The sequence below is a fragment of the Coregonus lavaretus genome, assembly GCF_964263955.1.
Source record: "Coregonus lavaretus genome assembly, chromosome: 9".
Taxonomy (NCBI): domain Eukaryota; kingdom Metazoa; phylum Chordata; class Actinopteri; order Salmoniformes; family Salmonidae; genus Coregonus; species Coregonus lavaretus.
Window position 1 is genome coordinate 6,106,745 of NC_139996.1, and position 27,910 is coordinate 6,134,654.

Consider the following 27,910-nt stretch of genomic DNA (forward strand, 5'->3'; position numbering starts at 1 on the left):
GACTGTAACAGGGTTGATGATTTCTTCCTAAATCAGCCATAAATCCCCTCGTGACAAGGGGAATGGAAGCTTGTTGTGTGCAACAGGGAGGGGCAATTAAATGCAAGCTTCACCCCAAAAATTATATTGTAAAAAAAATAAATATATATATATATCTATGTTTAACAGGGTTGACATGTTATGCTCGAACAGCTCAGCTTAGTTTTACCTTAAAATGAATCACTAATCACTTGAAATAAATAATAATCTTGAGAAATGACTTTGGCAAAGCAACAAAATAACTTTACAATGATGGTGAAAACTTGGAGAGATTTTGGTGCACAGATGGTGCACAGACCCACTGGACAAAAACTGGTTGAGTCAACGTTGTTACAACGTAATTTGTCAACGTGTATTGACGTGGAATCTGCGTGGAAAATGCATTGGTTTAAAAAATTGTTTTGAGGGTAAAATTTCAACCACAGGATCATGTCATGATACACTGCTCAAAAAAATTAAGGGAACACTAAAAAAACACATCCTAGATCTGAATGAATGAAATAATCTTATTAAATACTTTTTTCTTTACATAGTTGAATGTGCTGACAACAAAATCACACAAAAATGATCAATGGAAATCAACCCACGGAGGTCTAGATTTGGAGTCACCCTCAAAATTAAAGTGGAAAACCACACTACAGGCTATCCAACTTTGATGTAATGTCCTTAAAACAAGTCAAAATTAGGCTCAGTAGTGTGTGTGGCCTCCACGTGCCTGTATGACCTCCCTACAACGCCTGGGCATGCTCCTGATGAGGTGGCGGATGGTCTCCTGAGGGATCTCCTCCCAGACCTGGACTAAAGCATCCGCCAACTCCTGGACAGTCTGTGGTGCAACGTGGCGTTGGTGGATGGAGCGAGACATGATTTCCCAGATGTGCTCAATTGGATTCAGGTCTGGGGAACGGGTGGGCCAGTCCATAGCATCAATGCCTTCCTCTTGCAGGAACTGCTGACACACTCCAGCCACATGAGGTCTAGCATTGTCTTGCATTAGGAGGAACCCAGGGCCAACCGCACCAGCATATGGTCTCACAAGGGGTCTGAGGATCTCATCTCGGTACCTAATTGCAGTCAGGCTACCTCTGGCGAGCACATGGAGGGCTGTGCGGCCCCCCAAAGAAATGCCACCCCACACCATGACTGACCCACCGCCAAACCGGTCATGCTGGAGGATGTTGCAGGCAGCAGAACGTTCTCCACGGCGTCTCCAGACTCTGTCACATCTGTCACGTGCTCAGTGTGAACCTGCTTTCATCTGTGAAGAGCACAGGGCACCAGTGGCGAATTTGAAATCTTGGTGTTCTCTGGCAAATGCCAAACGTCCTGCACGGTGTTGGGCTGTAAGCACAACCCCCACCTGTGGACGTCGGGCCCTCATACCACCCTCATGGAGTCTGTTTCTGACCGTTTGAGCAGACACATGCACATTTGTGGCCTGCTGGAGGTCATTTTGCAGGGCTCTGGCAGTGCTCCTCCTGCTCCTCCTTGCACAAAGGCGGAGGTAGCGGTCCTGCTGCTGGGTTGTTGCCCTCCTACGGCCTCCTTCACGTCTCCTGATGTACTGGCCTGTCTCCTGGTAGCGCCTCCATGCTCTGGACACTACGCTGACAGACACAGCAAACCTTCTTGCCACAGCTCGCATTGATGTGCCATCCTGGATGAGCTGCACTACCTGAGCCACTTGTGTGGGTTGTAGACTCCGTCTCATGCTACCACTAGAGTGAAAGCACCGCCAGCATTCAAAAGTGACCAAAACATCAGCCAGGAAGCATAGGAACTGAGAAGTGGTCTGTGGTCACCACCTGCAAAACCAGTCCTTTATTGGGGGTGTCTTGCTAATTGCCTATAATTTCCACCTGTTGTCTATTCCATTTGCACAACAGCATGTGAAATGTATTGTCAATCAGTGTTGCTTCCTAAGTGGACAGTTTGATTTCACAGAAGTGTGATTGACTTGGAGTTACATTGTGTTGTTTAAGCGTTCCTTTTATTTTTTTGAGCAGTGTATTAACAAAATCTGAACATAAACAAATCTTGTATAAGATATGATGAATTTGTACCTTAAAAACAATTATATCCACTATCCTCCTACTTGAGAATGTATCTATCTACAGCTATCCTTCGGTCTCCCAGCCAAGGTTTTAATCAAGTCCAGCCCTGCTTAGCTATGATATTTGTCACTGACTATAACCAATGCGCTATTGTGAGAATGCTTATTGAGAGATCTACACTTAAAATAGATTCACTGTTGCTATCAAAGTCATTCCAACGGGGTAGGTTTATTAACGGGGCAAATTAAATGTGACCATACAACAGCTATAGTTTCAATTCAACCCAGAATTCAACGAAACAAAAAATCAGACATTGTTTTTCCATTGGAATTTGGTTGTACTTTTAGATGTTTGAAAGCATAGTGATAACACATTAAAAAATTCAACTAACTTGTGGCTGTCTTTTTGAGTGGGTGATTATAGGTTGTAATCTCATTGATCAACATCTCAACCAAATAGATTGATTACCCAATTATCTACCTTGAAATGACGTAGTGTGCCCAGTGGGGAGGGACATGTTAAAAGCCTGAATTCTAGCACATTAGTAAGTCTTTATTCATATTAAAAATCAGATTTATTGAATTTTCCATGTGGTGTATATTAAACAGCACTTCATTTAATATAACATGCTTTTAAATTCAATATTGTTGGACAGTTTGTACTTAGAATATCAGAGGGCCGAAAAAGGGACTCATTTCGTGGAATGACCCTACAATAGACGTGGCAAAAATAAAAAAGCTGATTAGCAAGTTTGGTTTCTGTTTTTTTGACAGCTTTTCAAAACAGGCTTTATTTCGGATTTACTTTGATTAAGCATGTAGACTCATGGTCATGGTTTCTCTTCACGTCGCCAGCTGTTTGGACGCTAGCTTTTTCCCACAATGCAGTCTGTTGCTGTTGTTTCTAGATATTGCTTTACACAGACAGACTTAGGGAGTAAACACACGTTGTTTAAGGATTCAGTACATTACAGAACAGTATGTGATTTAAATGCAGATGCTGAGGAAACTTCTTCTGGAGGCCTCTAGCTTGATATCTTGACAAACAGTGTAATATTACTTGAGAAGTAAACAGAATTGGTGTTAAGTATGGCAAGATTTCATGGAGTAGAGAGGAGATTCAGCAACTCTTGGAGGACAGTGGAATTAAATAAAAAAGTATCTTTATTATTAAAAGTAGAAACAACACATTTCAAGATTTATGTAAGTGAACTGTTAATTTATGATGCTGAGGCCTGCTGTGTTCTGGAAGTTAAGTTCCTTGGGTTCCTGGGTTTATTACTTTGACCCCAGATCAAGGTAGGGTCAGGTGCAAGTATTCTAGCCAGTCACAGGGTCGCGACTCAGACATATAACATGAGCTAACTCACAGCTCCTAGGAATTCAGTTTGTGGGATTCAGGGAATCAAATTTTTATACTTGGTCAAATCTTTCTCAGGAAGTCTCCCCATGGCCTCTGTCACACCTGGGTTCAAATACTATTCGTAATCATTTCAAATACTCGATTGAGGCTTGATTGAGCTTGCCTGGTTCACTGGAATTAATAGAAAAGTTGTAAAAAGAGAAACTCCTGCCCATATGACACTACCAGGCAGGGTAAAGCAAACGTTCAAAAGTATTTAAAATATTTCAAATCATATTTGAATCCAGGTCTGGCCTATGTTTACACAGTCAGCCCAATTCTGATATGTTATTCACTAATTGGTCTTTGGACCAATCACATCAGATATTTTTCAGAGCTGATCTGATTAGTCAAAAGACCAATTAGTGAAAAAAAATATCAGAATTGGGCTTTCTGTGTAAACACAGCCTCAATTGAAAACAATGGGGCGAGGTGATGATGAGCTATCTAGTTGTTCTGAACTGTGACCCAGTTTGGTGCTGAAAGTTTTACAGAAACAAAGGGGCTATTATATTCTACTACAGCAACCTCCTGCCCAACCCACCCAGCATAATTACTCAGTGAGAATTGGCACAGATAATTGATTGTGTTTTTGGCAGGCAGGAACAGATGTAAGGCTGTATTCCAAAATCCACCTGCATCATTATAATTTGCAAATAGGCTATGTCTGAGCTGGATTAGCTTGAGGAAAATGGAAAATGATAGGTTGTAGGTGTTACATTTTAAATTAATACATTAATTCAATCAATTTAGACCCATCAGACTTATGGTGACTGTTGAGGTATTGTTGGATCTGTAAGCAGCTTCTCCATTATCTTTGTGAATGATTAAATGTTTGATTGAATAAATTAATGAAAGAATGAATGAATGAACTGGCCTCGCTCCCAGGAAGACTGTTGCTGAAATGTAGTTTGTCGTAGGCAAAAATTGGAAAGGTCATATTGAAAAAGGCTAAGGAATCAACATAAGTTGATGACAACATACTGTATGTTAATGACGTTGATGAAAACATAAGTTAATGACATGAACATCATTTGAAGTGATGTCTCAGTTACGACTTTGCAGGAAACATTTCTCCAGAAGCAGAATCTCCGCACCGTGATGCAACTATCAGTCATATTTTCAGCATTAAGAAGCACAGGACATCTGAGGTGAAGTTGCTGCTGTTGAAAATATTTGAATAGAAATGTGAATGACGTATGCCAATGCTGAACCACTGATACCTCAGATCAGTGTCTTTGTGCTTCCTCTCTGATGGACAGAACTAGAGATGTTATGCCCTGGTCTACCTGAAGCGACGTCTTTGTGTTCAACTCTGATGGACAGAAATAGAGATGTTATGCCCTGGACTATCTGAAGTGACGTCTTTGTGTTCAACTCTGATGGACAGAAATAGAGATGTTATGCCCTGGTCTACCTGAAGCGACGTCTTTGTGTTCAACTCTGATGGACAGAAATAGAGATGCTATGCCCTGGTCTACCTGAAGCGACGTCTTTGTGTTCAACTCAGCCTGTTGAAGAAAGGATAGTACCGATCTCACTGATGACAACCGCCATCACTGCAGGGCTATTTTCATCCCTAACAATGTAGTCCGGAGACTGATGCTGATGCTCACCTGTTTCCCATTAATTGTCCTGAGTTTTTGCCATGAGGCTGAATATGTCATAGTCATGAGATTATGACTCATGAGATTGAAGACCTCTTTTAATCATGGTTTTGTGAAGACTGCCAACGGAGAGCAACAACGAGCGAGGACTCGGTGCTCAGCATTCTTAGACCAGGCACTTGTTAGTCCGATTTTCTTTTGATATTTTTCTTTTCTTGACCTCTTTCCTACCTCTTTTTTTCTCTCTCTCTCTCTTCTTTTCTCCCTCTCTTTAGATGTTCCTGGCGGCCCTGTCCTTTGCCTACTTCTCTAAGGCCTTGTCTGGGAGTTACATGAAAAGCACGATAACCCAGCTGGAGAGGAGATTTGATATCCCAAGTTATTTGATAGGTGTTATCGACGGGAGCTTTGAAATAGGTAAGTACTGTACCTGCCACCTACATGTTTTGTTTGCTTCTCTACCTAGCTATACGTTCTTCTTCTTCTTCTTCTTCTTCTTCTTCTTCTTCTTCTTCTTCTTCTTCTTCTTCTTCTTCTTCTTCTTCTTCTTCTTCTTCTTCTTCTTCTTCTTCTTCTTCTTCTTCTTCTTCTTCTTCTTCTTCTTCTTCTTCTACCTACTTAGCTATTCATACTGTATGTTTCACGAAATGTTAGGGTGCATCAGGTGGATGAGTGGGCCAAGATTTACGTCTTCCGGAGCGTCATCGTAGGGTCAACACTCTATATGCCAATTCATGAGCTTCTCTTTGAACGAACGTGGCGTTTGTTATGGTGGGTTGTGTAATACAACCTCAAAGAAAATCCAGTTCCATGGATCAGTTCTGCACATGACCCTGGTCTGTAGCACCAGTCACTGGGGTTTCAATGGTGATGTACGTTTCCATAGGCAATTGCATCAAAAGCAGGGCTTCTTGTTGAAATGGAGAACATAATATTATGTCCGCATGCTGGATCCTATGGCTCAGTGTGTTAGAGTATGGTGATTGAGCAACATCAGGGTTGTAGGTTGGTATACTATATTATACCCTGATGAATACAGCTTGTCTGTCCAAACGTTGGTTATTAAATGATTTCATTTGAGCTCCTAGAGTGTGAGGCTCTCCTTTTCTTTATCAAGTGTTCTACTCCGCTTGCCAGCACCTCTCCTAAACAGGTGTTCTACTCCGCTAAGCAGCACCTCTCCTAAACAGGTGTTCTACTGTCACACCCTGGCTCTGGGACTCATTATGTTGAGCCAGGGTGTGTTCATTCTATGTTTTCTGTTTCTATGTTGGGTGTTCTAGGTTGTATATTTCTAGGTTTGACTGAGTGACTCCCAATCAGAGGCAACGAGTGTCAGCTGTGTGCTGGTTGTCTCTGATTGGGAGCCATATTTAACTGTCTGTGTTTCACTTTGTGTTTGTGGGTTTTTGTTCCGTGTTCGGTCATTGTCACTGAGGACTTCACGAGTCGTTTATTGTTTTGTTATTTTGTGTGTATGCTTTAATTTAATAAAGTAAGTATGTTCGCTACTAACGCTGCGCTTTGGTCCACTCCTTCATACGACGTTCGTGACAGAAAAACCCACCATAAAAGGACCAAGCAGCGTGTCCAGGAGCAGGCAGACTGGACATGGGAGGAAGCGCCAGGAAAGGAGATGGAGAGGCTGGCGATGGCCCGGGTGGGCAAATCGTGGTCCTGGGAGGACATGCTCGGGGGCAAGGGACCTTGGGGTAGGATTAAGGCCCTGGCGAGAGAGGAGCAGCGGCGTCAGCAGTGCCATCGTCGGACGGACGAGAGGCACCCCCAATAATTTTTTAGGGGGGGGGCACACGGCATGGGCGACTGGGCAGCAGGAGGCTGCCACAGGGCGAAATGGGAGATGAGGAGAGAAGGCCACCGGGTTACGGGAGCCATTGGCGAGAGGAGGGAAGGAAGTTGTAGAGGCACGGCGAGAGGTACTGAGGTGTATTGCCAGTCCGGTCCGGCCCGTTCCTGATCCCCGTTTAAGGCCAGTGGTGTGTGTTCGCAATACGGTCCGGCCTGTTCCTGCTCCACGCACCAAGCCTACGGTGTGCGTCGCCAGCCCAGTCCGGCCTGTCCCTGCTCCACGCACCAAGCCTACGGTGTGCGTCGACAGCCCAGCCCGGCCTGTCCCTGCTCCACGCACCAAACCTACGGTGTGCGTCGCCAGCCCAGCCCGGCCTGTTCCTGCTCCACGCACCAAGCCTACGGGGTGCGTCGCCAGCCCTGCCCGGCCTGTTCCTGCTCCACGCACCAAGCCTACGGTGTGCGTCGCCAGCCCTGCCCGGCCTGTTCCTGCTCCACGCACCAAGCCTACGGTGTGCGTCGCCAGCCCAGTCCGGCCTGTCCCTGCTCCACGCACCAAGCCTACGGTGTGCGTCGACAGCCCAGCCCGGCCTGTCCCTGCTCCACGCACCAAACCTACGGTGTGCGTCGCCAGCCCAGCCCGGCCCGTTCCTGCTCCACGCACCAAGCCTACGGTGTGCGTCGCCAGCCCTGCCCGGCCTGTTCCTGCTCCACGCACCAAGCCTACGGTGTGCGTCGCCAGCCCTGTCCGGCCTGTCCCTGCTCCACGCACCAAGCCTACGGTGTGCGTCGTCAGCCCAGCCCGGCCTGTCCCTGCTCCACGCACCAAGCCTACGGGGTGCGTCGCCAGCCCTGTCCGGCCTGTCCCTGCTCCACGCACCAAGCCTACGGTGTGCGTCGTCAGCCCAGCCCGGCCTGTCCCTGCTCCACGCACCAAGCCTACGGGGTGCGTCGCCAGCCCGGCCCGGCCTGTCCCTGCTCCACGCACCAAGTCTACGGTGCGCGTCGCCAGCCCGGCCCGGCCCGTTCCTGCCACTCGCACCAAGCCAGGGGTGCGAGTCGTCAGTCCGGCACAACCCGTGCCTGGGTCATCGGTGCCAATTCAGGTACCGCTCTACTGCTCCACTAAGGAGCTGAAGCCTACCGCTCCTGCTACGTCCAGTCCAGCTCCAGCCAGCGGGACCGGACCAGGGGCGCTATGGGGGGTTTGTTGGAGGGTGGTGGGCAAGCCCGGAGCCGGAGCCGCCGCCGAGGAGGAATGCCCACCCAGCCCTCCCCTGTTTTGCTCGTATTTAGGCGCGGTCGCAGTCCTTTAGGGGGGGGGTACTGTCACACCCTGGCTCTGGGACTCATTATGTTGAGCCAGGGTGTGTTCATTCTATGTTTTCTGTTTCTATGTTGGGTGTTCTAGGTTGTTTATTTCTAGGTTTGACTGAGTGACTCCCAATCAGAGGCAACGAGTGTCAGCTGTGTGCTGGTTGTCTCTGATTGGGAGCCATATTTAACTGTCTGTGTTTCACTTTGTGTTTGTGGGTTTTTGTTCCGTGTTCGGTCATTGTCACTGAGGACTTCACGAGTCGTTTATTGTTTTGTTATTTTGTGTGTATGCTTTAATTTAATAAAGTAAGTATGTTCGCTACTAACGCTGCGCTTTGGTCCACTCCTTCATACGACGTTCGTGACAGAAAAACCCACCATAAAAGGACCAAGCAGCGTGTCCAGGAGCAGGCAGACTGGACATGGGAGGAAGCGCCAGGAAAGGAGATGGAGAGGCTGGCGATGGCCCGGGTGGGCAAATCGTGGTCCTGGGAGGACATGCTCGGGGGCAAGGGACCTTGGGGTAGGATTAAGGCCCTGGCGAGAGAGGAGCAGCGGCGTCAGCAGTGCCATCGTCGGACGGACGAGAGGCACCCCCAATAATTTTTTAGGGGGGGGGCACACGGCATGGGCGACTGGGCAGCAGGAGGCTGCCACAGGGCGAAATGGGAGACGAGGAGAGAAGGCCACCGGGTTACGGGAGCCATTGGCGAGAGGAGGGAAGGAAGTTGTAGAGGCACGGCGAGAGGTACTGAGGTGTATTGCCAGTCCGGTCCGGCCCGTTCCTGATCCCCGTTTAAGGCCAGTGGTGTGTGTGCGCTTTGGTCCACTCCTTCATACGACGTTCGTGACATCTACTCTGCCAGCCAGCACCTCTCCTAAACAGGTGTTCTAATCTGCTTCCCAGCACCTCTCCTAAACAGGTGTTCTACTCTGCCAGCCAGCACCTCTCCTAAACAGGTGTTCTACTCCGCTAGCCAGCACCTCCCCTAAACAGGTGTTCTACTCTGCTAGCCAGCACCTCTCCTAAACAGGTGTTCTACTCCGCTAACCAGCACCTCTCCTAAACATGTGTTCTACTCTGTCAGCCAGCACCTCCCCTAAACAGGTGTTCTACTCTGCCAGCCAGCACCTCCCCTAAACAGGTGTTCTACTCTGTCAGCCAGCACCTCCCCTAAACAGGTGTTCCACTCTGCCAGCCAGCACCTCCCCTAAACAGGTGTTCTACTCTGCCAGCCAGCACCTCCCCTAAACAGGTGTTCTACTCTGCCAGCCAGCACCTCCCCTAAACAGGTGTTCTACTCTGCCAGCCAGCACCTCCCCTAAACAGGTGTTCTACTCCGCTAACCAGCACCTCCCCTAAACAGGTGTTCTACTCCGCTAGCCAGCACCTCCCCTAAACAGGTGTTCTACTCCGCTAACCAGCACCTCCCCTAAACAGGTGTTCTACTCCGCTAGCCAGCACCTCCCCTAAACGGGTGTTCTACTCTGCTAGCCAGCACCTCTCCTAAACAGGTGTTCTACTCTGCTAGCCAGCACCTCTCCTAAACAGGTGTTCTACTCCGCTAGCCAGCACCTCTCCTAAACAGGTGTTCTACTCCGCTAACCAGCACCTCCCCTAAACAGGTGTTGTACTCCGCTAGCCAGCACCTCCCCTAAACAGATGTTCTACTCCGCTAACCAGCACCTCTCCTAAACAGGTGTTCTACTCTGCTAGCCAGCACCTCTCCTAAACAGGTGTTCTACTCCGCTAGCCAGCACCTCTCCTAAACAGGTGTTCTACTCCGCTAACCAGCACCTCCCCTAAACAGGTGTTGTACTCCGCTAGCCAGCACCTCCCCTAAACAGATGTTCTACTCCGCTAACCAGCACCTCCCCTAAACAGGTGTTCTACTCCGCTAGCCAGCACCTCTCCTAAACAGGTGTTCTACTCCGCTAGCCAGCACCTCTCCTAAACAGGTGTTCTACTCTGCTAGCCAGCACCTCTCCTAAACAGGTGTTCTACTCCGCTAGCCAGCACCTCTCCTAAACAGGTGTTCTACTCTGCCAGCCAGCACCTCTCCTAAATAGGTATTCTACTCTGCTTCCCAGCACCTCTCCTAAACAGGTGTTCTACTCCGCTAGCCAGCACCTCTCCTAAACAGGTGTTCTACTCTGCCAGCCAGCACCTCCCCTAAACAGGTGTTCTACTCTGCCAGCCAGCACCTCCCCTAAACAGGTGTTCTACTCTGCCAGCCAGCACCTCTCCTAAACAGGTGTTCTACTCTGCTTCCCAGCACCTCTCCTAAACAGGTGTTCTACTCCGCTAACCAGCACCTCTCCTAAACAGGTGTTCTACTCTGCCAGTCAGCACCTCTTCTAAACAGGTGTTCTATTCTGCCAGCCAGCACCTCCCCTAAACAGGTGTTCTACTCTGCCAGCCAGCACCTCCCCTAAACAGGTGTTCTACTCCGCTAGCCAGCACCTCTCCTAAACAGTTGTTCTACTCTGCCAGCCAGCACCTCTCCTAAACAGGTGTTCTACTCCGCTAACCAGCACCTCTCCTAAACAGGTGTTCTACTCTGCCAGCCAGCACCTCTTCTAAACAGGTGTTCTATTCTGCCAGCCAGCACCTCCCCTAAACAGGTGTTCTACTCTGCCAGTCAGCACCTCCCCTAAACAGGTGTTCTACTCTGCCAGCCAGCACATCCCCTAAACAGGTGTTCTACTCTGCCAGCCAGCACCTCTCCTAAACAGGTGTTCTACTCTGCCAGCCAGCACCTCTTCTAAACAGGTGTTCTACTCTGCCAGCCAGCACCTCCCCTAAACAGGTGTTCTACTCTTCCAGCCAGCACCTCCCCTAAACAGGTGTTCTACTCTGCCAGCCAGCACCTCCCCTAAACAGGTGTTCTACTCTGCCAGCCAGCACCTCCCTTAAACAGGTGTTCTACTCTGCCAGCCAGCACCTCTCCTAAACAGGTGTGCGTTTCTTTTGGCTTTTGGTACACTATATGTGCCATTGTCAATGTTGACAGTTCTGTAAGCACTTTGGATAAAAGTGTCTGCTAAATTACCATAATGAAATCATATCAAAATAACATCCTGGCGCTCTACGTTTTTTTCTGGTATAAAAACAGAATCACATCTGTGGTTCAGATGTAAACGTCTCCTGACCAATAGTGTTGTTGTTCTGAAAATGTGACCCCTGTAACTGTCAAATGTGCCCAACCATGTCTCCTCCCCCTCATCCCTGTATTGTAGGTAACCTGTTGGTGATAGCCTTTGTGAGTTATTTTGGTGCCAAGCTTCACCGACCCAAGATCATAGCGATCGGATGTGTCCTGATGTCGTTTGGGACGTTCCTCATCGCCATGCCTCATTTTATTTTAGGACGGTAAGTAAGAGGAGTACACAACTTGTTGTCAGAACATGATCATGTGTTGACCTCCCTGTGTTTGTAGGTGGAAGAGGGCTCACATTGAGTTATGTTTTTACAGTGAGATAGTAGTTTGATCTAAGGTTTGGCTACATGTTGCATGTAGATACTTAAAGATCTATTGTCACTGACAAAGTAGAATTATGTGGTTTAGATAACAAATCATGGGTATTGCATGGCCAACATACTGCTTTCCTTTTTATTAATTGTATTACTTTTTTAAAAATCTTATCTTATTTATATTATTTTATTTGCTGTGAATTACATGTACAGTATATCTAATGACACCTGATCAATGATTTATCCTTCCCCTTGCTTAACAGTCACATTGGTATTTTTTACACAGCTATAAGTTCCAATCGTCAATTAGAGCATCCATGAATTCAACTACTAACTTCAGTCCATGTCCGGCAAGCTCAACTGAGTCCACACAGGCAGGTGACAGGGCCTCTATACTGCCGTCTGTAGGTAAGACATAGTAACTCAACCATATACACAGACATCCAGTCCAAATTCAATCCCTACCCCCCTCGCCTTGACCCTAACTCTTCAATGTTTGTAGATCTGTAAGATGGAAGCGATATAGTGGGAGCTCCAACACTACACTGCTTCTACCTACTCAGACCCTTCATATTTTCTAACATTGAAGGGTTAGGGCCAACGGGTGGGGTAAGGAGGGAATTGGGACCGGCACTTGTTCATCCATTGTATCATCAAATTCTACTATTATATTGTGGGAGCTAATGCTGTATTTAAGCATGTTTTTTTTGTTTTTTTCTAAATGACAGGCTGTGAGCAAGAGTCCAGTGTGTCTATGTGGATCTATGTATTCCTGGGTAATGTGTTAAGGGGGATAGGAGAGACTCCTGTACAGCCGCTGGGAATCTCCTATATAGACGACTATGCCAGGTCCGAGAATGCAGCCCTTTACATTGGTAAGGTTACATGTTTGTTTTTTCTGTCTCACAAAAATTCATTATAACTTTTAGAATAATTGTTTAAAGTAGGATAGGTCATCTGTCATGTAGCTAAATAAAGTTCCTGTCTTTTCTATGTTTGAATGTTTCAGGCTGTGTCCAGACCATATCAATCATAGGTCCTGTCTTTGGCTACTTACTAGGATCCTTGTGTGCCAAGATATACGTTGACATAGGATACGTGGACATGGGTGAGTCGAGTTTGGGAAACCCTGGGTTGTTCTCAATTCACTTACTGATTTAACTGAATCCTAAATGGCTTTGAGCCCAACCCTGTTGGTTATTTGACCCTACTACATCTGTCCTTCTTCTCCAGAGACTATCACCATCACCCCAGGCGATGCCCGCTGGGTCGGGGCGTGGTGGCTGGGGTACCTCATAGCCGGGGCCATCACCCTCATGTCTGCCGTACCCTTCTGGTTCCTGCCCAAGTCACTGCCCATGCCTGTGGATAAGCACGATGCCAACTGCACCCCAGAACAGACCCGGTTCATCAAGGACTCTCCCTCAGCCATGGAACATAAGTTTAGACCAGAGGAACCGGCCAACTTCCATCAAATGGCTAAAGGTACCTTAATATATCCTGGTCTGGCCTTGCTTTGAGAAGACCCATAACAACATACAGTACAGGCCTAATGATCAGATGAGTGTGTACTTCAGGCAGGGCAAAATTAGGCTGGGGGTACAGTAACCTATTGGAGTGGACCATATCAACTGCAATCATTTTTTTTTTTTAAAGGGTTCTGAAAGGGTTCTTTGGCTGAAGAGAACCCACTTAAGAACAATTTTATGTTATCTACCTGGAACCCAAAAGGTTCTCCTATGGGGACATCTGAAGAACCCTAGGTTCTAGATAAAATGTTTGTTTCTCAGAGTGTACTTCAGAGGGCTCAGAGAGTACACTATGAACTATCTGAGCCCTCTGAAGTAGTGTATATGGTTGTCTCCAATAGCGTTATTCATTCTCTTTTGATCTGTATGTCAATGCAGTTTTATATGGATGTGAATAGTAAGACATGAAAACGTACAGAAACGAGTAACAATAATGGTTTTTGTTGTATTTTCACAGAATTTGTTCCAACATTGAAGAGCCTACTGGGAAGTCCAGTGTATATAATCTACCTGTGCGTGACCATTATTCAATTCAACTCTCTCATCGGCATGGTAACCTACAAGCCCAAATACATTGAGCAACATTACGGACAGTCAGCATCAAAAGCAAACTTCCTAATGGGTGAGTGCTTCATTATTTTATGATCATGTGTTTAATGTGTCTTAAAATCATACGTACATAATCAAAAATAACATTATAATATTGTGTAATGTTGTAACAAAAAAAATATTTTCAGTGAGCTGATTTTGTCTGGAGTGTTTCATGTTCTGTCTTTTACCCATTTTATTTATGTTACATTTCCATGGCAGTATGGTTCTTTCATACAAGAAAAGCTGACTGCCCCTCCAAAGATAGCTCTGACTTCACTGCAATTAAACACTGACATAATGAGATGGACACTGACTTCACTGCAATTAAACACTGACATAATGAGATGGACACTGACTTCACTGCAATTAAACACTGACATGATGAGACGGACTAGATAAAAGCGACATTGACATGAAATGAATAGATAAGAACATTGAATAATGACATTAATACATAGCCAGTCTTGATATAAAATTATATTAAAGTTAAATTATATTTAAAGTGCTGTTGATGACCACATAATAATATGCTTTTATTCTGTACTCAATTAGAGAAGAGTGGTTTAGTAGAGGAGAGGAGGTTGGGGGCTCAGCCAGAAATACATTCAGCATTCCCCCTGTCCTTTCAGGCATCAAAAGACAGTTTCATCTCTCATGACCACTTCACATGAAATATGGATGAATGACTTTGATATGAATGCGGCTATTCCTTCCTTTGATCTCTTCTGGGAAGAAGGATTGTGCAAGATACAGTTGCATCTCTGCCTCCCTGTAAAAAACCCAGTGAGGTGATTCCCCATGCAGTTCCCTTCCCCTCTTTAAGATCCCGGGCCCTTCCTCAATTCGTCTTTCCGTGATTCATCGCCTCCTGTCTCCTCGAACCCCCTTCTCATCTCTATTGGAGGAGAAGATCCTTATGAGGATGAGGCGATGAGACAAAGATGATAATTGGGAAAGATCCCTTTTGTCTTGTGATGTCTGTATTGTACGTGCCTGGCTACCCAGACTCGTTGCTCCTGCCAAATGCTACGCCACGCCCACGGACGATAGTTTCTTCTTTGCAATGAGTCTGGATCTGAGTACCTCGCCGACCCTTCACCGAATGCCAACACGTTTGGGGCCGTCTGATCGGTCCTGAAACCGATGGGTTGGGCCAGAGCCAGAACACGTGTGGGCAAAGCGGCCGGTTTGAAAATTCGTTATTGGCTTTGATACTCTGATTGGTTAGAGATTATCCTATCGATTATTCATTTGTTTTGTACAACACCCCTCCTTTTCATTTTCCTGTGATATCATCTTGTTTTGACATTTTTAATTTATTTTTAATTTTTAATTTTTTTATTTATTTAACCTTTATTTAACCAGGTAAGCCAGTTGAGAACAAGTTCTCATTTACAACTGCGACATGGCCAAGATAAAGCAAAGCAGTGCGATAAAAACAACAACACAGAGTTACTTATGGTTACATAAGGGGTAAACAAAACATAAAGTCAAAAATACAACAGAAAAGATATATACAGTGTGTGCGAATGTAGTAAGTTATGGAGGTAAGGCAATAAATAGGCCATAGTGCAAAATAGTTACAATTTCGTATTAACACTGGAATGATAGATATGCAAAAGATGATGTGCAAATAGAGACACTGGGGTGCAAAATTAGCAAAATAAATAACAATATGGGGATGAGGTAGTTGGGTGGGCTAATTTCAAAATGGCTGTGTACAGGTGCAGTGATCGGTAACCTGCTCTGACAATTGACGCTTAAAGTTAGTGAGTGAGATAAGAGTCTCCAGCTTCAGAGATTTTTGCAGTTCGTTCCAGTCAATGGCAGCAGAGAACTGGAAGGAATGGCGGCCAAAGGAGGTGTTGGCTTTGGGGATGACCAGTGAGATATACCTGCTGGAGCGCAGACTACGGGTGGGTGTTGCTATGGTGACCAGTGAGCTAAGATAAGATGGGGAATTGCCTAGCAGTGATTTATAGATGACCTGGAGCCAGTGGGTTTGGCAACGAATATGTAGTGAGAGCCAGCCAACAAGAGCGTACAGGTCACAATGGTGGGTAGTATATGGGGCTTTGGTGACAAAACGGATGGTACTGTGATAGACTACATCCAATTTGCTGAGTAGAGTGTTGGAGGCTATTTTGTAAATGACATCGCCGAAGTCAAGGATCGGTAGGATAGTCAGTTTTACGAGGGCATGTTTGGCAGCATGAGGGAAGGAGGCTTTGTTGCGAAATAGGAAGCCGATTCTAGATCTAACTTTTGATTGGAGATGCTTAATGTGAGTCTGGAAGGAGAGTTTACAGTCTAACCAGACACCTAGGTATTTGTAGTTGTCCACATACTGTAGGTCAGACCCACCGAGAGTAGTGATTCTAGTCGGGTGGGCGGGTGCAAGCAGCATTCGGTTGAAGAGCATGCATTTAGTTTTACTAGTGTTTAAGAGCAGTTGGAGGCTACGGAAGGAGTGTTGTATGGCGTTGAAGCTCGTTTGGAGGTTTGTTAACACAGTGTCCAATGAAGGGCCAGATGTATACAAAATGGTGTCGTCCGCATAGAGGTGGATCCGAGCGTCACCAGTAGCAAGAGCGACATCATTGATATACACAGAGAATAGTCGGCCCGAGATTGAACCCTGTGGCACCCCCATAGAGACGGCCAGAGGTCCAGACAACAGGCCCTCCGATTTGACACATTGAACTCTATCTGAGAAGTAGTTGGTGAACGAGGCGAGGCAGTCATTAGAGAAACCAAGGCTATTTAGTCTGCTGATAAGAATACAGGGTCGAAAGCCTTGGCCAGGTTGATGAAGATGGCTGCGCAGTACTGTCTTTTATGGATCGCGGTTATAATATCGTTTAGGACCTTGAGCGTGGCTGAGGTGCACCCATGACCAGCTCGGAAACCGGATTGCATAGCAGAGAAGGTACGGTGGGATTCGAAATGGTCGGTGATCTGTTTGTTAACTTGGCTTTCAAATACTTTTGAAAGGCAGGGCAGGATGGATATAGGTCTGTAACAGTTTGGATCTAGAGTGTCACCCCCTTTGAAGAGGGGGATGACCGCGGCAGCTTTCCAATCTCTGGGGATCTCAGACGTTACAAAAGAGAGGTTGAACACGCTTGTAATAGGGGTTGCGACAATTTCGGCGGCTAACTTTAGAAAGAAAGGGTCCAGATTGTCTAGCCCAGCTGATTTCTAGGGGTCCAGATTTTTCAGCTCTTTCAGAACATCAGCTGTCTGAATTCGTGTGAAGGAGAAGCGGGGGGGGGGGGGGGCATGGGCAAGTTGCAGCGGAGGGTGCAGAGCTGGTGGCCGGGGTAGTGGTAGCCAGGTGGAAAGCATGGCCAGCCGTAGCAAAATGCTTGTTGAAATTCTCGATTAATGTAGATTTATCGGTGGTGACAGTGTTTCCTAGCCTCAGTGTAGTGGGCAGTTGGGAGGAGGTGCTCTTATTCTCCATGGACTTTACAGTGTCCCAAAACTTTTTGGTGTTAGTGCTACAGGATGCAAATTTCTGTTTGAAAAAGCTAGCCTTTGCTTTCCTTAGTGATTGTGTATATTGGTTCCTGACTTCCCTAAAAAGTTGCATATAGCGGGGGCTGTTCGATGCTAATGCAGTACACCACTGGATGTTTTTGTGCTGGTCAAGGGCAGTCAAGTCTGAGGAGAACCAGGGGCTATATCAGTTCTTAGTTCTGCATTTTTTGAATAGGGCATGCTTATTTAAGATTGAGAGGAAAGCACTTTTAAAGAACAACCAGGCATCCACTACGGACGGAATGAGGTCATTATCCATCCAGGATACCCGGGCCAGGTAAATTGGAAAGGCCTGCTTGCTAAAGTGTTTTAGGGAGCATTTGACAGTGATGAGGGGTGGTCGTTTGACCGCGGACCCATGCAAATAAGGCAGTGATCGCTGAGATCCTGGTTGAAGACAGCGGAGGTGTATTTAGAGGGTACATTTGTCAGGATGATATTTCCATTTCAGTCATTTAGCAGACGCTCTTATCCAGAGCGACTTACAGTTAGTGAGTGCATACATTATTAAAATTTTCATACTGGCCCCCTGTGGGAATCGAACCCATAACCCTGGCGTTGCAAACACCATGCTCTACCAACTGAGCTACATCCCTGCCGGCCATTCCCCTCCCCTACCCTGGGCCAATTGTGCACCGCCCCATGGGTCTCCCGGTCACGGCCAGCTACGACAGAGCCTGGATTTGAACCAGGATCTCTAGTGGCACAGCTAGGACTACGATGCAGTGCCTTAAACCACTGCGCCACTCGGGAGGATATCTATGAGGGTGCCCATGTTAACAGATTTAGGGTTGTACCTGGTAGGTTCGTTGATAATTTGTGTGAGATTGAGGGCATCTAGTTTAGATTGTAGGTTGGCCGGGGTGTTAAGCATATCCCAGTTTAGGTCACCAAGCAGTACGAACTCTGAGGATAGATGGGGGGCAATCAGTTCACATATGGTGTCCAGGGCACAGCTCGGGGCTGAGGGGGGTCTGTAGCAAGCGACAACAGTGAGAGACTTATTTCTGGAAAGGTGGATTTTTAGTAGTAGAAGCTCAAACTATTTGGGCACAGACCTGGATAGTACGATAGAGCTCTGCAGGCTCTCTCTACAGTAGATTGCAACTCCACCCCCTTTGGCAGTTCTATCTTGACGGAAAATGTTATAGTTGGGTATGGAAATTTCAGAATTTTTGGTGGCCTTCCTAAGCCAGGATTCAGACACTGCTAGAACATCAGGGTTGGCGGAGTGTGCTAACGCAGTGAATAACTCAAACTTAGGGAGGAGGCTTCGAACGTTAACGTGCAAGAAACCAAGGCTTTTACGGATACGGAAGTCAACAAATGATAACACCTGGGGAGTAGGAGTGATACTGGGGGCCAATGGGGCCCCTGGCGGTCAGGAGCCCCTAGGCATGATTATTACAAGTTTAGATAGCTGGCTAGACTAACTTACCAATCTAAAAAAAATAATTAGCTGACATGGGCTAATTGAGTGACTGTCATAATAAGATAGTAACTGCTGATGCACCTTGTGTATTGTATTATTCTAAAAGGCACTGCATGGTCAATCCGACGTCTGCATTGGAACATGCAACATGAAACGTGCAACATTTACGGTGATACGGCCTCTGCAGAAGCCAGGGCATTCACACTTCTTTCGTTTCACGGAGAGGTGCAGAGCTGTTGAGCAGAGCTGTTGTGAAGGAAGTTGTCAAGGAAGTGAGTTTGTGTTTATACAGGACATCCCGCCCCCCGCCTACCGTCAACCAATCACGTCAATGCAGAGCTGTACGGAGCCCTCAGCATTGTTTTTAAAAAATTGGGAGGCGCACGGCGATGCGGTACGGAGCTCAATTTAGTCTCTGCGTGCCTCCGTAGGCTACGCAATTGTGTCACACCCTCCACACGGAGCAGGGTGAAAGCCAATGTTTGATCCAAAAATGTGGTCGACGGCTGACTGAGTTATTTTAGGGCCAGGCCTAGCTATACCCCCAATTCCACACTTCCCCTCCTGTAGTATAAACGTGTTGTTTGTATGACGTCTGTAGCGATCCCATGGGGACATTTACATTTGACATTTTAGTCATTTAGCAGACGCTCTTATCCAGAGCGACTTACAGTTAGTGAGTGCATATATGTTTTTGTTTTGTTTTTTGAGAGTGAGCTGGCAACCGGAGGGTTGATGGTATCAGTATCGTAGATGCCTTCTCCTGCCGTTGTGCCCTTGAGAAAGACACTTAACCGTCATTACGGCGCTGTATTGCGACTAGACCGGTTCTTCCAACCCCTCTGTGTGCGTGCATGCATGGCTGACGTCTGCTCTGCTCTACAGGCATGATCAACATCCCTGCAGTGGCTCTGGGGATGTTCTCAGGGGGTGTGGTCATGAAGAAGTTCAAGCTGGGCATCATGGGAGCTGCTAAATTCGCATTCGGGACCTCCCTCCTGGGTTACTTCCTGTCCCTCTTCTTCTTCGCCATGGGCTGTGACAACGCCAAGGTGGCCGGGATAACCATGTCATACACAGGGTAAGTCTTCAAGATGGATGCCAACCTCCCCCATCATCTTTTATGTATTCAACTAAACTCTATTGGGAACGAGTAGCTATTCTTAGAGACACTCAGGATAGAGAAAAACATGTCACTCGAAACAGAGTCGCTAAGAACTGACCTAGACAAGTCTGTGTAAATGAGTAAACACTGATCAGTGTAGCTGGCAGTAGATGTTCTGCCAGATCTTTCTATATCTACGTACGTTTATAACCCATAATCTAATACATACTGTACCTTTTCACCTATTTACTGGTAACATATTGTTTCTCCATCTGTCTCCAGGGTGGAGGGGTTGTCGTACCAGGAGCCATCTCTGTTCTCTGAGTGTAACTCTGGCTGCCTGTGCTCCGGGAGGGACTGGGACCCTGTCTGTGGAGAGAACGGGATCACGTATGTGTCCCCCTGTTTGGCTGGCTGTACATCCTCTACCGGAGCTGGCAAAAACACGGTTAGATGATATCTTAGCATTCCCCTTGGGCTTATACACGGAGTATACAAAACATTAAGAACTGCTCTTTCCATGACATAGACTGACCAGGTGAATCCAGTGGGAAGCTATGATCCCTTATTGATGTCACTTATTAAATCCACTTCAATCATTGTAGATGAAGGGGAGGAGACAGGTTAAATAAGGATTTTTAAGCCTTGAGACAATTAAGACATGGATTGTGTATGTGTGCCATTCAGAGGGTGAATGGGCAAGACCACCGGTTTGTGTCAAGAACTGCAACGCTGTTGGGATTTTCACGCTCAACAGTTTCCCGTGTGTATCAAGCATGGTCCGCCACCCAAAGGACATCCAGCCAACTTGACACAACCGTGGGATACATTGGCGTCAACATGAGCCACCATCCCTGTGGAACGCTTTCGACACCTTGTAGAGTCCATGCCCTGACGAATTGAGTCTGTTCTGAGGGCAAAAGGGATGGGGTGCAACTCAATATTAGTGAGGTGTTTTTGATGTTTGGTATACTCAGTACTCAGTGTATGTACACAGGCAGTTTAGTAGTTATGTGAAGTCATGAGGTGGAGACAAATATATGGAACCCCCGCCTCTAGTGGCCTTTTTTACATTTACGTCATTTAGCAGACGCTCTTATCCAGAGTGACTTACAAATTGGTGCATTCACCTTATGATAGCCAGTGGGATAACCACTTTACGATGTATTTATTTTATATTTTTCAAATTTTTCGAGTATATTTTCAATTTTCATTTGTTTTATATGTATATATTTATATCAACTTTTTAAAATGTATATATATATATATTTATATATTTTTTTTTTGTGGGGGTGGGGTAGGGGGGGTAGAAGGATTACTTTTATACTATCCCAGGTATTCCTTAAAGAGGTAGGGTTTCAAGTGTCTCCGGAAGGTGGTCAGTGACTCTGCTGTAGTCTGAAGTAGATAACAGTCACCACCAGTCCAGACTCCCTTGAGATATTATTGCAGTGTTTTACTACTCAGTGATTCCCTCCCTCTGTCCTCTCCCCCAGGTGTTTGGCCAGTGCAGGTGTGTGGCATTGACAGGGGCAGGTTCTCAGCCCAGTAACCTGACTGCCTCCCTGGGTCACTGTCCAATCAGAGACAGCTGTGACAGAATGTTCCCCTACTTCCTCTTCCTGTCTGTCATCACTTCCTTCATCATCTCTTTGGGGGGAACGCCAGGCTTTGTGCTTCTCATCAGGTCAGTGAGGCCCTCTAGTGGATGGACTGGATAAATGCAACAATGCTTTCTATGATACACAATGGGTTGTATCCTAATGTGTTCAATTTGGGGAAACCGTTTTGATGTCACTCAAGTTCAAGTTGCTCACAACAGTTAGGATTAAGTTTAGTTGGTCTTAAAAGGACCTCCCCTAACTCTCTAATGATCTTCCTATAGGTGCATTAAGCCTGAATTAAAATCAATTGCTCTTGGAATCCACACGTTGGCCACCCGGACCCTTGGTGAGTATCACTTATGTCCTCGGTTGACTGATTGATTGAGTTAGTCAATGATTCATTGATTCATTGATTGATTTTAGCTGGCATCCCTGCACCTATCTACTTCGGAGCCATCATAGACACCACCTGTTTAAAGTGGGGAAACACAAAATGCGGAGGAAGAGGAGCGTGCAGAATCTACAACACGACAGCCTACAGGTAAAACACATAGGGGGCCGATTCAGACTTAGGAAACTACGCCTTTCCTACGCACTTCTCAGTAGTTGGTATTCAGACATACCTTACGCAGGTGCATAATGTCTTTGCAGGCGTGGTTCCCTTGCCCGCGCTGAATAAATGTAATTCAACAGCTGAAAACCCTCCCACTTGCTTTCCAACAGATTTTCTCGTCATTCAATACGGTTTTCAGTACATTTATCTAAAGCCATTCCTGAAATTTCCTCGACAGACTTACTAGAATACAGTGGGGAAAAAAAGTATTTAATCAGCCACCAATTGTGCAAGTTCTCCTACTTAAAAAGATGAGAGAGGCCTGTAATTTTCATCATAGGTACACGTCAACTATGACAGACAAATTGAGAGAAAAAAAATCCAGAAAACCACATTGTAGGATTTTTTATGAATTTATTTGCAAATTATGGTGGAAAATAAGTATTTGGTCACCTACAAACAAGCAAGATTTCTGGCTCTCACAGACCTGTAACTTCTTCTTTAAGAGGCTCCTCTGTCCTCCACTCGTTACCTGTATTAATGGCACCTGTTTGAACTTGTTATCAGTATAAAAGACACCTGTCCACAACCTCAAACAGTCACACTCCAAACTCCACTATGGCCAAGACCAAAGAGCTGTCAAAGGACACCAGAAACAAAATTGTAGACCTGCACCAGGCTGGGAAGACTGAATCTGCAATAGGTAAGCAGCTTGGTTTGAAGAAATCAACTGTGGGAGCAATTATTAGGAAATGGAAGACATACAAGACCACTGATAATCTCCCTCGATCTGGGGCTCCACGCAAGATCACACCCCGTGGGGTCAAAATGATCACAAGAACGTTGAGCAAAAATCCCAGAACCACACGGGGGGACCTAGTGAATGACCTGCAGAGAGCTGGGACCAAAGTAACAAAGCCTACCATCAGTAACACACTACGCCGCCAGGGACTCAAATCCTGCAGTGCAAGACGTGTCCCCCTGCTTAAGCCAGTACATGTCCAGGCCCGTCTGAAGTTTGCTAGAGTGCATTTGGATGATCCAGAAGAGGATTGGGAGAATGTCATATGGTCAGATGAAACCAAAATAGAACTTTTTGGTAAAAACTCAACTCGTCGTGTTTGGAGGACAAAGAATGCTGAGTTGCATCCAAAGAACACCATACCTACTGTGAAGCATGGGGGTGGAAACATCATGCTTTGGGGCTGTTTTTCTGCAAAGGGACCAGGACGACTGATCCGTGTAAAGGAAAGAATGAATGGGGCCATGTATCATGAGATTTTGAGTGAAAACCCCCTTCCATCAGCAAGGGCATTGAAGATGAAACGTGGCTGGGTCTTTCAGCATGACAATGATCCCAAACACACCGCCCGGGCAACGAAGGAGTGGCTTCGTAAGATGCATTTCAAGGTCCTGGAGTGGCCTAGCCAGTCTCCAGATCTCAACCCCATAGAAAATCTTTGGAGGGAGTTAAAAGTCTGTGTTGCCCAGCGACAGCCCCAAAACATCACTGCTCTAGAGGAGATCTGCATGGAGGAATGGGCCAAAATACCAGCAACAGTGTGTGAAAACCTTGTGAAGACTTACAGAAAACGTTTGACCTGTGTCATTGCCAACAAAGGGTATATAACAAAGTATTGAGAAACTTTTGTTATTGACCAAATACTTATTTTCCAACATAATTTGCAAATAAATTCATTAAAAATCCTACAATGATACTTTTTTCCCCCACTGTATATGAAGAGAACGGTTCAGAATATAGGGATCAATGAAAGAAAGACATGTAAACACACGCATATTAGTCTCCTTTTCAGTACCAATTGGTCAATTTAAAAATTCTCTGATGTTGTATGTTATTTAGGGTTAGGAAAGTATGAATAATATAAAAAACTGGTTTGGAGAGCCTTTACGCATAAAATATAGTGGTTTGATTCTTCCTGAAAGTTGCCATATTGAATTGTTCAATGCATGAAATATTAGAAGTTGACAAAAGTGTACAATAAGGGTTGAACAGTAGTATTATAAATCTACCCTAGTAATCCTCACTAATCATGGAATCCTCACTAATCATGGAATCCTCAATAATCATGGAATCCTCACTAATCATGGAATCCTCAATAATCATGGAATCCTCACTAATCATGGAATCCTCAATAATCATGGAATCCTCAATAATCATGGAATCCTCACTAATCATGGAATCCTCAATACTCATGGAATCCTCAATAATCATGGAATCCTCACTAATCATGGAATCCTTACTAATCATGGAATCCTCACTAATCATGGAATCCTCACTAATCATCGAATCTTCAATAATCATGGAATCCTCACTAATAATGGAATCCTTACTAATCATGGAATCCTTACTAATCATGGAATCCTCACTAATCATGGAACTGTTATGACGGTCCAGTCGTCGTGAACCATGTGCCAGGCTCCAGGTTTATGATCTACATTCCATAATGATTCAAATAGGCTACATGTCCCATATTATTGCACAACTTGTAATACGTTAGCCTAGTATGATCCACTATTGCTAGCGATCCTTGGGAACAACCACACGAACGTGACAGAGGAAAGAAAGGTAAACTAACTCATGTAATGGAATGATGCAAAATGTAAGGAAACTAACACTAAAATAACAGTTATAAATGTATGTGGGTGTAACTGACGGGGGCTACTGATAGTGATGTTAGGTTCTAAACAAACAGAGCAAAAACTCAAACGGATGACTAGGAAAAGCTCATACCAAGTTTATTCACCCACTGGGTCATACAGCTGCAAAGACAAGTCACATAAGCACATCTTAAGTTGAATACCATGCTTCAGTTCAAGGTCAGAATACGCATAAAGAGAAAAGTGCATAAAAAGGGGAAATACTTTTCATTCACCTGCGCTTAACTCGGGTCAGAATCCCCACCCTGGGGGCCAATTCAGATGTAGGAATGTACACCTTTCCTAACCACACCTTTCCTATGCACTTCTCAGTATTTGGTATTCAGACTTAGCTTACTCAGTCGCGTAAAGCGCTTTGCAGGTGAGGCTACCTTGTACCCTCTGAATACATTTCATTAAACCGCTAAAAAACCCTCCCATAGGGTTTTCAGTGCATTTATCTTAAGCCATCCCTTTAAATACGTTGTACCTTTTTAGTTAGAATTTTGTTGGATCAATGAAAGAAAGCCATCTAAATATATGCATATTCTTCTCCGTTTCAAAACCAATTGTAGGGTTTGGAAAGTATTTATGAATCATAAAAAACAGGTTTGGAGAGCCTTTACGCACTGAAAGAAAGAAAACGGTGGTTTGATTCATTCTGAAAATGTCCACATTCAGTTCTTCAACCCATGGTAATGTTGGAAGATTAGTGTACATAGAATTATAATAGGGTGAATAATGTACAATATAATTATAATAGGGTGAATAGTGTACAATAGTAGGCTATACCCTCTTCTATTGTCTGCACTAACCAGGGCCAAGTATTGCGCCATGCGTCGGTTCAAACTGTTTTGGCTTGGTCTGCTCTCCGCTCCATAAGGATTTAATTAGCCTGCATGTCTTTAAAAAATACATATTATCAACTTTGACTAATGATCGTCGGCAACAACCACACGGCCGTGACGGTGTTTACACAGGAAGCAAATGAAGGATAATGAAACAACGTAATTAAATGGAATGTTAATGTAGTCTATACCACCTGAAGGGAACTAACAATGTAATTAACCGGAATGATAATGTAGGCTATACCACCTGAAGGGAACTAACAATGTAATTAAATGGAATGATAATGTAGTCTATACCAACTGAAGGGAACTAACAATGTAATTAACCGGAATGATAATGTAGTCTATACCACCTGAAGGGAACTAACAATGTAATTAAATGGAATGACAATGTAGTCTATACCAACTGAAGGGAACTAACAATGTAATTAACCGGAATGATAATGTAGTCTATACCACCTGAAGGGAACTAACAATGTAAGTAAATGGAATGATAATGTAGTCTATACCAACTGAATGGAACTAACAATGTAATTAACCGGAATGATAATGTAGTCTATACCACCTGAAGGGAACTAACAATGTAATCAAATGGAATGATAATGTAGTCTATACCAACTGAAGGGAACTAACAATGTAATTAAATGGAATGATAATGTAGTCTATACCAACTGAAGGGAACTGACAGTACATTGGCAGGTGAATATGTGTGGTTATTATGCCTATAGATGGTCGATACTGATAGTGGCTAATATTTAACATGATAGAAATAGGAAACAGAGAAAGTCGGGGATAGCCTATAATTAAGGCATTCAAGAGTGCCCATCCCTGCAAGTTAAAAGGCCATATAGTTTAGGTAGGTTCGCTAGACCTTATTCATGGTTTCCTCGCACGTAAAGGTGTTGGAATTATGAGGGAATTAAGTCAAGGTCAGAATACGGCATATCTGCAGACACACCTTCATTTATTCGATCTCCACCCCGAACGAATAGCAGGTGAATTGCATGCTATTCTCATGCTTAAGCTCAAGGTCAGAATACGCATAGAGCGAAAAGTGCATTAAAAGGGACTAACGTTGTCACGTACGTTAAGAGACGGGTCGGACCAAGGTGCAGCGTGAAAAGCGTACATGTTTAATAAAAAATAAACACACGACACAGTAACCAAAAATAACAAACTTAACCGTGACTGTCCAAAGAGCTAACACACAAGCCTAAACAGGAACACAACAAGATCCCACAACACAGGCAGGAAAACTGGCTGCCTAAGTATGATCCCCAATCAGAGACAACGAGCGACAGCTGCCTCTGATTGGGAACCACACCCGGCCAAACATAGAAATACAAACATAGAATCAAAACTCACATGATATTCACACCCTGACCAAACTAACTAGAGTTCTATCGGTCAGGGCGTGACAAACGTTCCATGTGCATGCTTAACTCAGGTCGGAATAACCCCCTAGTGAATCTCTACCATACAGCTCCTAGCACCATACCTACTGTATCTCTCTTTGGATAGGGGTAGCCTACAATGGTTTTAGTATATACTTCCTTTCCTGTTTTTAGTGTTCATGCTCTCTGCTCTATTTTAGGGCAACAGTTTACATTAACGTACAGTGGTACTTTAGAATAGTGTACTTCAAGCACTTACAACCCCATTAAAATGGTACCTTCATGTAAAATGTAACCTATTTTAGTTTATTCTGAGTGTTCACTCTCTCCTCTGTTCTAGGATAGTATACCTGGGTCTGACTCTGGTCCTAAGGACTGGAAAGGGGATACGGACTGTAGTCAGTTGTACAACTGAATGCATTCAACCAAAATGTTTTTTCCGCAATTAACCCAACCCCTCTGATTCCGAGAGGTGGGGGGGGGGGCTGCCTAATCAACGTCATCGGCGCCCAGGGAGCAGTTGTTGTTGGAGGTTAACTGCCTTGCTCAAGGGCGGAACGGCAGATCTTTCCACTTTGAACACTCAGGGATTCAAACCAGCAACTTTTCGGTTAATGGCCCGACGCTCTTAACCGCTAGGCTACCTGCTGTCTCTTGCTTCCTGTGTATACTGGCTTTCCCTAACCTTAATCCTAACTCTGACCCTATCCCTAACCCTAACCCTAATCCTAACTATAATATAATAATAATATGCCATTTAGCAGACGCTTTTATCCAAAGCATACATTTTTACGTATGGGTGGTCCCGGGGATCAAACCCACTACCCTGGCGTTACAAGCGCCATGCTCTACTAATTGAGCTACAGAGGACCACTAACTCTGACCCTATCCCTAACCCTAACCCTAATCCTAACTCTGACCCTATCCCTAACCCTAATCCTAACTCTGACC

At 45.2% G+C, this 27,910-nt stretch overlaps 1 protein-coding gene across 1 annotated transcript in view; it reads left to right on the plus strand.

Moving 5' to 3' along the window:
- The window catches only part of LOC311134893 (solute carrier organic anion transporter family member 1C1-like), a gene marked incomplete at both ends in the record, with an annotated part of 39,557 nt that overhangs the window by 11,152 nt on the left and 495 nt on the right, over positions 1 to 27,910 (plus strand). The window contains 12 exons of the mRNA XM_084168659.1: positions 5,377 to 5,518; positions 11,468 to 11,600; positions 11,989 to 12,110; positions 12,431 to 12,577; positions 12,712 to 12,810; positions 12,936 to 13,187; positions 13,689 to 13,853; positions 19,683 to 19,878; positions 20,185 to 20,350; positions 21,399 to 21,589; positions 21,788 to 21,852; positions 21,930 to 22,047. Of these exons, the coding sequence (XP_084024785.1) occupies positions 5,377 to 5,518; positions 11,468 to 11,600; positions 11,989 to 12,110; positions 12,431 to 12,577; positions 12,712 to 12,810; positions 12,936 to 13,187; positions 13,689 to 13,853; positions 19,683 to 19,878; positions 20,185 to 20,350; positions 21,399 to 21,589; positions 21,788 to 21,852; positions 21,930 to 22,047 (1,796 nt within the window). The remainder of the gene's footprint in view (positions 1 to 5,376; positions 5,519 to 11,467; positions 11,601 to 11,988; positions 12,111 to 12,430; positions 12,578 to 12,711; positions 12,811 to 12,935; positions 13,188 to 13,688; positions 13,854 to 19,682; positions 19,879 to 20,184; positions 20,351 to 21,398; positions 21,590 to 21,787; positions 21,853 to 21,929; positions 22,048 to 27,910) is intronic.